Source organism: Uloborus diversus, unplaced genomic scaffold (assembly GCF_026930045.1).
Source record: "Uloborus diversus isolate 005 unplaced genomic scaffold, Udiv.v.3.1 scaffold_75, whole genome shotgun sequence".
Lineage (NCBI taxonomy): Eukaryota > Metazoa > Arthropoda > Arachnida > Araneae > Uloboridae > Uloborus > Uloborus diversus.
This window is the reverse complement of record NW_026558956.1, coordinates 268,683-282,061: the sequence shown is the minus strand read 5'-3', so window position 1 is coordinate 282,061 and position 13,379 is coordinate 268,683. Positions and strand designations below refer to the sequence as shown.

Genomic DNA, 13,379 nt, shown 5'->3' with positions numbered 1-13,379 from the left:
TTCCTATTTTTTTTTAAATAGAAAATATATCGAAAGCAATGAGGTTGTAAGTGTAAAGTTTCCTTGATATTCTTAAAGAACAATGTTGCTTAGTCACTATACGCAAAAACCATGCACATATCGAATGCAACTGGAAAACAGGTCCGCTTGGTTGCTTTAAAATCTTTAATGAAGTAAAATTCAAAACACACAACACAAAGCTCAAAAGACTAAAACCACCGCATGAAAAAGTGCACACATATTAAAACACATAGATGTTAAAACATAACTCTTTCCACCAAAACACACCACCCCGGCTCTCGCTAGCCACGCCACTGAAGCTGCTTCCTTTTCACCGGCCACACTCAAATTATCCGGTCCGATCCTGTTGCCAAAACTTCTCCTTTCCGGAAGAGAAATTCTGAGGCTTGACCTTACAACACTGGAGGATTCTTACAGGGTGTCTCAAACGGTAGAGTACAGGGTGTCTCAAACAGTAGGGACAGAACCCAGGATCAGAAAATAATTGTAGTTTCACCAATCAGAAAGAGGCAGATTAATGGGGGGAGGGGGGTATTTTTTCATTAAAAAAATAAATAATTCTCCCTGAAAAAATATTTTGGCTAAGGAAAAATTTGAAGTTTTTTTTTTCTTCCACTTCATCAACATCTAGTTTTGTCATTCACATTTAAAAAATATTCAGTTTTTTTTTTTTTTTTTCGCCACAAAATTTTTTGTGGTTTATTGTTTTCAATTTGTTGTAAAAGTGATCTTCCCCTTCATTTTATTTAAATTTTGTAAATTTTAACTGGCTTATTATGTACTATTTTTTAAAACTAATTTTTTTATGATTTGTATTATTTTTCTGATTAATGCTTTACGACAAATTTAAACGCTCTTATTGATATTCAGTAAAAAAACTGTGCATGTTAGTCGGACATGTTATTTTTTAGACAAACATACCCAGTAAATTATGTAAAATTTTAAAAGATTTTTTCGTTCCTGGTGTCGTATTGATGTTGCAATAAGTACCCTTATACTGTAAATGATTTTGAAGCATGGATTTTGCGTCATTGTAGAACTATTATACTCGGAGCAATGTGGTGCCTCGTACTCTGCCTGGCATGGGCCGTGCCCCCCTCACAACAGTGGTGAATCAAGGTGGAGGTGCAGGTTCTTCAGGGGGACAACAGCCCCCTTCCACTCCTCAGTACAGTCATACGGTACAGATGGTGCCTTCACATGCTTTCCACCATCATCCCATGCAGCCCATTATTGTGAATACACATCACCAGTTGACTGCACCACAAATGGTAAGTCTCAGTCTGTGCTCTACTGTTACTTTTGCAAAGTTGTACTTTTTATATTTTAATTTCTGAGCTCTGTAATAGAGAAAAAGAAATCATGAAAAATAATAAGTATGTTGAAATAAATTGTATGAGCTTCAGCACTGATATGATTATTTAAAGTTATCTTCTAAAACTTTGGTTATATATATATATATATATATATATATATATATATATATATATATATATATATATGTTACGGTAAATGTGATAAATTGGTGATTGTATATAATTACCGGTCATTATACACAATCACCAATAAACTTGGTAAATGTGATCAATTATTCAATATTTATCACATTTATCGGTTTATTTATACAGTCCCTGACTCGTGATGGGGAATGTAATGAATTTGAATATGTTTTGTAGAGTAACGAGGGTTTTATTCAAAAAAAAATATTTAACACTAAAAATTACTTTTACATTTAAAACAAGGTTTGATATCTATCAAAGCTTACAAAAATATTTCAGTCAAAAAAAGTAATAAAACTAGTTTTGCTTTACTTTAATTAAATATCTTAAAACAAACAAATAAGATGATGTATCATAAATAACATAATCTGAAGGCGTCACTATGGGAGGAGAAGGAGGAGGAGTCCAGGTTACAACTTCTTAACCAGGAGGGAGAGGGGATGAAACTCAAAATAGTAAGAGTTTATTTTTAAAAAAAATCAAATATTGCAATTTTGATAAATTTCTGCAAAAAAAATCCTAAATTGCTTAATTGATCGAATTTTAAGAGAATTGATTATAGTATTGCTGGGACAATTTTATAAAATGCGTTCATAATTTCACTGGTTTTTTAATGTAAATTTTCGATTAACCACAAAAATTGAAATTTATTTCTGACAATTGTATAAACTTCATTTTTGCATAAACTTTTTTTTGGAACATTCGGGGGGGGGGGGGTGTACAACAAATTTGCTGCTCTAAATGACATAATGACTATTAAACCAAGTAAAAGTGTTTAAATTTACTTTTTTTTCTCTACAATCACCAACTCACAATGGGGAATGTAATAAATTTGGATATTTTTCCGAACAAGGTCTTAATTATAAAGGGAATTTTTTTTTTAAGTAACACTCTTTTACTTTATTTTCATTAGATGTTTCATAAAACACTTTTATGTACAATACTGTTGTAAATTACATTTAAAAATATAACATACTTCGGTAATATTGCTCATTTACCTTTTCTTAAGAGCTTGTTTAATATTCTGTCTTTGCCACAATGGCCTACTGATAAATTTGCTTCATGAGTTATGGTAAACATTTCTGCAAAATACACGTAAAATGTAAAATCTAACGTTGTAGCTGTCTCATTTATGGGAAAGATTAGTTTTTAAACATTGACAGATTTGTCATTATTACGTCACATCTTTTTAGTCTTTTGGAATTTTTTCCACAACTTTTTGCCACGAAATTAGTTTAACTATTCGCTTTTATTAACGAATCGTTGTAGTTTTCTTTCACTAAGAAAGACCTGTGTACGTGTGTGTGTGTGTGTGTGTTTTTTTTTTTTTTTTTTTGAGTTCCATGACAGTTACTAAAACTTGAAATTGAAATGCTGAGGTATATCGGCCATTATTAGAAACTCTGTACAACCAAGAAAGATAATATCCCAAAAAAAAAAGGTCTTGCCAGCACATCAGAAATACAGTAGAATCTCATTTATTTGTACAAATAAGGGATCCATGTTGTGCGAATTAATGAAAATACGGTTTAAACAAAGTAGCAAAAAAAATTGAGCCAAGGTGCATAAACTATTTTTCTCAGTAGAAATTACATTTCAAATTCAAAAGAATAAAACATAAAACTGAAGAGAACATTTTAAAAATGCATAACAAAAAAACAAAATATGGCCTACAAAGATTCATTATTATGCTAAATTGCATTTTATTTATATAGTATACATTAAAATGGCCGTCCGGTAAAGTATTGAATTGAAAATGAAATCCTACGTAACGTGGTCAATAAATGCGCAGACTCAGACAAGTGCATCCGACCAAAAGCCCTTGTGGTGTGTGGGGATACTATGCATCATAAAAAAAAGCCAAGTAGCTAAGCAAACCGCAAAAATTTCGGCTACGTATGGTTTTATTTACATTCCCCGTTACGAGTCAGGGATTGTATAAATTAACCGGTAAATGTGATAAATATGGCTAAATATTCAATATTTTATCACATTTACCAATTTTAGTGGGGATTGTGAACAATCACCAAGGATTGTACAAAATCCCCAGATTTATCACATTTAAAAACCATAACATATATGTAGATATATATTTATGATTTGGCTTCTGCTGTGGTGTCTCCATTTATCATTGAGCTGTCGTAGTAAGATTAGAGATAAATTGCCATTCTTAAACAATAGAGCTTGCTTTCTGAATTTCGAATAATTATCGCAAAGTGCTTTACATCATAAACTATCTTGTTTATTGAGAAATGCATGGGAAAACACTTTACAGGATAAAATTAGTTTACTATGTGAAAAGAGTGCTTTTTTTTTTTTTTTTCATACTCTCTTGGGCAAAATATGGACCTCCAAGTTCACTCTCCTGTTAGTATTAGAGCCGAGTGCTGTTTACACCAGCACGTTTATGGATGCAGCAAAATGTTATACCATTCCATATCTTCTATTCTTAAATAACTCACTACATAAATTGAAGTCTCTGCAGTAGAAACTGCAAGATCTTTCAATGACTGATTCTAGAAAAAAATCTGCAGACGCATAGCTCTTAATCTTTTAGGAAATAGTCGGATCCCGCTACAACGCGATCCGACTTACCCGAAATGGCTATAACGCAAGTTTAATTGGGTGTGCTTATATACTGTTCCACAACGCGAAATTTCGACTTGCGCGAGGTGTCTTGGAACCCATCCCTCTCGTAAGTCGAGTTCCGACTGTACTCTTTTTTTTTTTAGTGTAAAAGGGATATACCCTACTAAGCCCTTTTGTGTGGAAGGGATTAGAAGCAACTGAAAAAGAGAAAAGTTTCACTATTGTTTCAATATTTCAACCTCTTATGCGTCTTACGATTCCGAAAGTTTGTATTTGATTCAATTGCCTTCTTTTATTCCTCGAAAATTATGTAAATATTCGTAACTTGAATGAATTTGGGATCATGAAGGTGTAAGCATCCTTGCACATATATTCTGACTTAGGCGAATCTTCTTTGAAATTTCGATGGAGGTCCATTGACCTTTTCTTCGTTTAAGAAATTTCTGAATTTTCAAAAAATAAAAAATAAATAAGTTACTAAAACTTTTCATAAATAATTTAAACTGTTCTTGGAATAATTTTTGAGAGATCTTACTTTTGTGCAATTCAAGTTCAAATTAAACTATTTAAACTATTATGATAGCAATTTACTAATGTGTAAAACTTGGACAGTAATTACAAAAAAGGTTTGTTAGCAGTATCTTTAAAGTCATTTTAAAAATGTGATTGTGCATGTCTTAAAGTTTGAATTTTCTTTTAAATTCCTAAAATTTTTGAAACTAATATTTTTGTAAATTTTTGGCATTTATATAATAGTGACATTCGCAAGGGATCATGGTACTTTGTCCAGAAATTCTAATGTGCTGGAATGTTTAGGAAGATGACTGAAAGCCACGAAAGTTTTAGGGCATTCCCCCCCTCTCCCTATTTGAAATGATCAAGATCTGACAATCATGTCTGCAATTATTGATATTGTTCATTGTAGTAGTAGTAACAAAATGAATTTCTGGAGCCATTTTTTTATACTTCTGGTGCATGCATTTTGAAAAAATTTTTTGAAAGATTGTACACTGTGAATCATGGAAAATTGCCAGCAGAAGTTATTTAATATTTTGAAAAGTCATAGATTCAAAAACTCATAAAAGTAGCAGATACTTTGTATGTATGTATGTGTGAAAATTTATTTGAATCAAAATGCAATTAATTTGCACGCACCCTGATTTTTTTTTTCTCTTGGACCCTTTGTGGCAAATTCACATAATGGTTTAAAATGAAAATGTATCAGGCTAATAGTTTTTAATTTTAATTAGGTATTTGTAGTTTAGCATTTATTATTTTAATTGTTGGAACTCCCCTCTGCAGTATCAGCAAAGACCTAACTATCAGCAACAGTATTCTGTGATTCCAGCAGGGCAGCAAATTTATCTGAATAATCAGTGGGCAAATTACAACAGTGTTGCAGCAACTAATTCTAATGGTAAGTATCTTTCATAGTTATCAAAAAAGGATATAAGAAACGTAACTTCTAGATTAGCTTGATACCAGAGTTATGAGAATGTGAATTAGTATATTTGAAATGGTACCTCTATAGCCTAAAATTTATTCTTTAAATAGAGAGGAGCATTGTCTAAGCTTTTTGAAATTGAGATTGACATCCCCTATATCATTTAAAATGTTAGACTGATAATAAAAGTAGCGTTATTTTTCTGAATCATCAAAATTGAGTAAACTCTAGCATTTGACTTGTAATGTATTGTATGTCATTACATTAGGCTACAAGAGAATTTTGTCATCTCATTTTTATCTCTAAATTGGTGGAATATTAAATGTGATGTCTGGCATCATCTGGAATGTAATAGTGTATTGTAACCTGTAAAAGATACCAATTGTATTAAGTTCAACGTAGAATTGAAATCACTTCAATGCAACCAATAGAACAATACAGGAAGTGGCATAAAAACAAGGAAAAAATATTCTATCCTATAAGCTGATTCATGCACTAGAAACTCAACTTTTTACTAATTCAAGATGATATTTTACACTTTACCACCGCTACAGAATAACTTTTTTCCCCTTTCAAAAGTAATTTTTATTAGCTTTAACCTATTCTTTAACATTTATCAATTTTTGATTCAAAATGAATTTTTTAAATTTATTGACTCATTAAAATAGGCAATTAACTTTAACCTACAGTTGGCGCCTCTTAATGTGATCACGGTTAATGTTATCAGAAGCACGAAGTCCCGGAACACTTGTATGTTAACACACGTTAAAAAAATCGGGTATTTTAATCGGCCTCTTCGTTTATTGTTATCACTTTTTGATAAGCTTTCAAAAAGCCAATTTTTTATGCCAACAGTTTTGGCATCTAAAAAATTTTCCCTACTCCTAACTTTTGAAAGTTTTTATAGGTCTTTGCTCAGCATCATATAGAAATTATGTAAACTAAACTTACAGCTTTTAGTTAAATTTTTATTTTAGGTTTCCATTATAAATTAGGCATTGCCAAACATTACAAATAAAACAAGCATTCATTTTGCAGCACCTAATATCGCTGATTATTATTCTAAAATTAGTCAGTATTTTAAAATGTTTGTTAGTATCTAGTCAGTGTTTGATAAATTTTGGTCACTGAAGTTAGTAGCTTTGACCTTCCAAACAGTTTTAGCCCCTGATACTTTTTCTTTAATTAAGTATATAAATGCAAGAATAATCTTTGACAAAAGTAAAGCTCATATGATTGAAAAATGACTTTATCTTTTATACACTACAGTCGCACCCGCAATATTTTAAAATGTATTGTGTTTATGATAAAAATGCACATGCACAAGAACAAATTATATTCTTACCTCTGTGCGTATAAACTAGTATTTTCCAATTTATTTGCAGATTTGCTAGACAATAGGGTAAAAGTGGGACAGACGCCATACTTTTTGTAGAAATTGGGTAAAAAATTCAAAATGCAATATAAATCAACCCTGTATGTTTTATTTTGAAGATACATTATTATGAAGTATTAAAATTACCATTAACAAGCTTTAGACTTGTAAAAAAAAAAAGAAAAAATAAATAAAAATTGTGAATATACAACTCACAATCTCTCCAATGACGTGTAGGAGAGATGCCATACATGTTATTATTCCTTGTTTTTGGAATTTTTGCGGATTATTTCCCTACTGCAATTATTATAATGCGGAGCATACATTGTCCATGACTTATGCAGCCATTTTTGGCATAAGGAACATTTAATGCAGACTTTTTTTTTTTTGTTAAGTAATAATTTCCCCTACATTCCGCGCGGACAAGCAACTTGTTTTGGGTTTACTATCGAGCTAGGTAGTTTTGGGATTGGGAAAGACTTCTAAAGAATCATTTGTTGAAGTTTCTTTACAAGTGGACATTTGTCTGGAAGTTGATAGTTTTTGTGGAGACAGAGCTAGAGTTGCAGCACTTTCAAGAGGAATGTCAGGAGTAGTTATATCAATTAAATCAGATATAGCAAAGAAATGATCTGGAATAGCTTAAGGGTTAAGTGGGAATATTCCACAAAGTTTAAAACCTAATGTAGCTTTCCCACGGCATTAAATAAGGTTTTTTAACTTTATTTTTCGATATTCCTCCTTTGATACTTTTCAGTTGTCAGAATTAAGTTCTCTTCACTCCACTGCCCCCTAATTACCGCATGCTTCCTCACGTATTTTCTTGGCTTTCTAAAAACAAAAAAATAATAAACAAAACACCCCTTCATTTACACATTTGAAAAGTTTGGCATCTCTCCTCATTATGTTGGAAAGATGCCATATAGTTATAAAATACATAAGTATTAACATATGTTTCAAAATGTAGTTGATCAAACATTAAAACCATTTCTTACCTTACGGTGTCTTTGTTTTACATTTAACACTTATTGCAACCGCTGCAACTCAAATTTTTGTCAAAAAATGCTCAAACGAAAATAATCTTTTTATCATGCACGCATCACACTCAAGCGCAGTCAAACAAGAACTGACATGTTAAGAAGTTCCCTTCTTAACATGTCAGTTATGAGTAAATAAAAATAGTGAGAAATATTATTCTTAAACACGGTTATTCTAAAAGTATGGCGTTTCTCCCACTTTACCTTATGTGATCTGTTTTCACTCATAAGAGCATTGCCTGGATATTTTATCATTTTAATTTATACAACCATTAACTATGCTTTACATTCTAATGATACATGTTTGAAAACATCTCTTTCCCATCCCCAAAATTTTCCCATTTTTGTCCTAAGCGGAGCAATAAGGTATGCATGACAACTGCATTAATTTCAAGATGAGAAAAAAATTTTTATGTTCAAATTGTTATCTTTATTTACTGCGTTTAACTTTCATCATAAGTTTTTGCAATATAAGTAAACTTTTTTTTTACAGAAACTATTTGCTGATTAATAATTAAAACAATCTGCGAAATGTGTTCAGGGTTTTACTAAAATATTTTTAGACTAAATATTAACAGGGCTAAATGTACAACATATAGATTTTTTTTCACCTTGTATTTTCTGATTTCAGAATTTTTCCTAAAGTTGTTTTCGAGTTACTTTTCAAAGAAAAAAATTGTGAATGAGATACTGCGCTTAATCACTTAATATTTTGACCAGTTGCAAGATCTTTTAATTTATTTTCGTAGTTTCAAAAAAGTTATTCATAATTCAGTAAATACAGTTGGCTCTCAGTCTCTAACGCCTTTCAAGGGACCACAAAAAATCATTAAGTAGAAATTGTCCTTCATTAGAATGATTTTAAAACTATAGTGGACCATCTGGGACCGTGAAAAGCCGTCTTTAAACAGAGCGTTGTTAAACAGAGAGCCAACTGTATATGTATTCAAACTCATAACTTTTAGTCAAAATGTGTACAAAAAAAAAAAGCTTTACATTATGTTGCTGCTCGTTTTAAATAATGCTAACATTTATTTCACCAAGTATGATACTCTTTTTTGTTGCGCCAAAATTTATTAGGTATTTTAATTTAGTCAGTATTGGTCAGTATTTTATAAACTTTGATCAGTAAAGTCGGTATTTTTGTCCCTCGAAACAGTTTTACTCCCCGAGTACTGCATAACTGTCGTTTTAGCATCTCTTTCAGCTCTCATCTTAAAATTCAAAGAACCTAATGACTGTTAAAGCACAGGAATCAGATGTTTATCTGTGTGGGGAAGAAATTATTTCATATTGAGGAGCAGTTCTACAACAATTGCTAAATTATACTTTGATGAAGAAGACAAACAAGTTTTAAGAAATATAATACATAATATGTGTGCCTATAAAAAGTTATGAATAATGTTACAAATTTTTATCAATTATCTTTTACAAAATAGAAAAACTCATGCAAATGGATGGTTCTACAAATACAGGAATAATTTGTCTGTGATCATTTCAAAAAAAAAAAAATAAAATTATACCTTTAGAAATATTGAAATTATTTGCACCTGTTTATTAATAAAAATGATTATCTAAAATCATCATGTGCACTGTATCAACATCTAGTTTTGTCATTCACATTTAAAAAATATTCAGTTTTAATTTTATTTTTTTGGATCTTTAAATTTTTGATGCGATTTTTTGTATTGTATTGTCTTTCATACGATTATAATTGCACACATGCCATACCGCTTATTTTCTACGCTGTTTCTTGCACAAAAAATGTTTGTCTTGTTTTTGAAAAATGCATAAACATATTTTTCTTCATACTTGATAGCAGAAACATATCTAAAATAGGTAGCAATTCTAAAACTAATGATCTTTTTCTTTATAGGCTATTATCAGCCCCACCCAGCTCTCTCTTCCTTTAATGCCATGCCGCCACAGCTGCCGCCCCAAATGGGAGGCACTCAGCAACCTGCACAGAGCCAGCCCCTTCCTCCTGCACCCAACCGTAAAAACCCACTTCCTATCATAGACCCGACTACAGGAAAAAATATCCTGGATGGACTGAATCAGGAATCAGTGACTCCACCTAGATCTAGCACTTTGCATGAAAAAGAAACGGTAAGTTTTATCCACATTAGTTAATTGCCCAGCCAAGTATCTGGAGATAATAAATGGACACACACTGTTTTCACACACAATTATGAAGGATGAATAACATTCTTCAAAGTTTTTAAAACAAATGTTCATTTTTATGATTGCTACTTAAGCATTAAAACTTAATGTTAATATCCAACTGATTTTTAAAAAATCTACCATTAAAAAAGAAAGAAGCTTTTAAATGAACTAACCCGTATTTCTCATATTGCACAATGTTGTGTTTATGCAAATGCATGTGTGATAGTGTAATGTAAAAATGTTTCTTTAATGAGAAAAATTAATAGATTTATTTGTTATGTACTCTTTTATTTACTAAAAAAAATTTGGACGACATAGGCAAAATCATATTTCGTGTAAGGCAGTTTTTTTCCTTGGTGGAAAAAACCGAATAACCATGGAAGGAAGGGGAAGTTTTTTGAACTAAGCTCAATCACTCCTATCTTTATATATAAATGCCTCAAGGGGTTCCTTTCAAGTGGCGGATTTAATAGGGGGTGTCGGGGGCAATCGCCATCGCATTTTCCGAAAACAACAATATGAAATTGAAGAAATTACAAGCAATAATAAGGGACGGCATTACCCGCTTATTAATTTTCATCCAAGCTTCCACTTTTTTAAACTTTAACAACACTGCTCCTCAAAAAAAAAAATCCGACAGTTTTTGCTGATTCTTACGTAAAATGACTTCCTGAATCCAAATACGACTGCAGTGTTCCCCCTATACGCCTCAATTTTTGAAAATGCCCCCCCCCCCCCAATTTTTTCTAGCTTTCGACGATTTCACAGCCATGGTTTAAATTTAAAGCAATCATTTTATTAGCCATTAATACTCTTCTGAAGGGCTAGACAGGTGCAAAGTACAAAAGCATGAACATTTGGAACAAGTTGGGAGACTCACATAGGGGGTATTCTCCCTTTAAATATTAAAAAAATCGACAAAACCGATCTTTATTTCCTGAGGGCTAGTTTTACAATGTTTTCACTTATTTTCGGCATAAATCCAGAGTATAGGACTCATTCCTATGAGCCTCAAATCCAAAACAATGTTCACGTTGTAAAAATTTTTTTGAAAATGTATTGGAAGCATCGTATTTTGTGTAGACATAAACCGTGTTCATTAAAATGTAAAAACATTAGTTTTCAAAGCCCTAGTAAAAGGCTGGGGGAGCAATTGAACATAGGATGTGATGGATCAGAGACGGGTGGCTTTTATAGTGTTCAACCACTATCCCCATGAATAGACTATAAATCCGCCCCTCTTCCTTTCCATACTATTTTCTCCTCTGCCTATCAACCAAATGTATGAGTAGAAATAAAAATATTGGAAATGGGAAAATTTATATATGTTCTCAAATTTTCAGTAATGAAGATGGTAAAATTTCAACCTCTGAGTGAACACTATAGTAGGGGCAAACTTAACTGGCAGCATTGCAAAGGCTATGGAGGTCCTACTCGCAGCATTAAGATGATGCCTGGCTAGATTTGCCCAGACTATAGTTTGTACACATGTAACGAGTGTAGATGAAAAAAATCGGGTTTCAAACCAATTTGACTCAGGTAGGTTTGATGTCATTGGAAGGGAGGGATAAGAAAGAAAAAGCAATGCCTAAAAATAGATTTTGCACCTGTTAAGTAAAAAGAGCGTGTTTTTTCTAGGTTCAGTTAATCTTCAAAGATTTAATTTATTTATTTTTGACATGAATAAACCACAAAGCGAATCACCCACCCATGGATTGAGAGGTTACTGTATTTATTTAATGCCTGGGAGAAATGTGTTTTCTTATTAATTTTCTACATAAGGTCATGAAACCCTATGTCTGTTTAAGTGCTCAATGTTAAACAGTTTTTGTGTTCTTGTAGGAAAATGCAGACCCCAATATATGTGTTCAATTTGCGACCCAAGTAGCTGCAGCTCTTGCAAACAATGATAAGACTGACATGCCTGCAAAGGCTGCACCAATCCTAGAGACGCGAGTCATTCCGGAACCACAAATGTGTCCTGTAGAGCCCCCCGAGGAGGAGACTTACCAGAGCAGGTCTAGACCTGAGCCATTCTACGAGATAGATACCAGCATCCCCGTAGAAGAATACCGGGAAGAAAGTCCCAGCCCGGTACGGATAGAGCCGGAGCTTGTCCCAGAACCGGATCCTCCGGCCTGTGAGGAGGAGGTTTGTCAAGAAGAGGAACCAGTCGTAGAAGCAGAGGACATGACCCCGGTCTTGGATTCCCCTCAAGAAAAAAGTGTAGGCTTTGTTAGTGTTCAAGAACTGAATAAAGTGAATGCGCAATTAGCAATGGACATGGTAAATGTGAGCCAAGAGGCCACTGCGCCACCGACGCCGGTCGTCGAGAGTTATAAAGAGCCTCCTCCCATCATAGAGGAAAAGGTTGAAACGATAACCATAGTTAATTCTACAAAGCCAGCAGAAAAACTTTCTTCCATTGAAAGTAAGTTTTTTTCCCCCCATACATTTTATTAATAATTTCTTTTTTAAAGATGCTTATATAAATTATAAATTTTGCTAGTACAGTATAACTTTGATTTAACGATACCGGATTTATTGATTTCCTCAATTTAATGATATATTTCACTGGTCCGATTTGACCGTATTTAATGTTCATGCTCTTCTATTTAACAATAGCTTTGATATAACGCTAAGTTTTTCCAGTCCCTTGACAATCCTTAAATCGATGTTATACTGTATTTTCCAAATGAAATTAAGTTTTTTCATGCATCAGGTTCTGCTATTTGCCATTTTAACTACCATTTATTGACTACTAACAGTTATAACACTTTTGGCAGTTCATGTACTTATAAAAGTCGAAAATGCTAGAAACATTTTTTTTTTTTTTTTTTTATATTAACAACTTTAAAGCAGAGTTCATTGATTTGAATCAACTTGATTAAAATCATGAATTTAAAAATCAAATCTGATTTAAATTTTAAAAAAATCTGACTTTTTTGATTTTGTTGGAAAAATTTTTAAAAATCACAAACCTTACTTTAAAGTACAGTTGATTCCCGCTACAACGCGATTCAACTTACTCGAAATGGCTATAACGTGAATTTTTCGAATATATAACTAACGTGAATTCTTCGTCCTCATTGTTTTTGAAGGAAGTATCGGCTTCTTTATTGGCTACTAAATATTGATTTTACTGATTAAACATCCAGTTAGCATCACTGACAGCGAAAGTTCCCACACCAAACTAGTCTACACATCGCGCTGTTAGGGCACCAAATATCAACTCAGTGTCTTTCATT

General features: G+C 32.4%; 1 protein-coding gene across 1 annotated transcript in view; it reads left to right on the top strand.

Moving 5' to 3' along the window:
- Positions 1 to 13,379, top strand: part of LOC129233810 (eukaryotic translation initiation factor 4 gamma 3-like) — a 126,481-nt gene that overhangs the window by 30,066 nt on the left and 83,036 nt on the right. Inside the window, 4 exon segments of the mRNA XM_054867785.1 lie at positions 1,059 to 1,292; positions 5,412 to 5,526; positions 9,842 to 10,074; positions 11,974 to 12,562. Coding sequence (XP_054723760.1) covers positions 1,059 to 1,292; positions 5,412 to 5,526; positions 9,842 to 10,074; positions 11,974 to 12,562 — 1,171 coding nt within the window.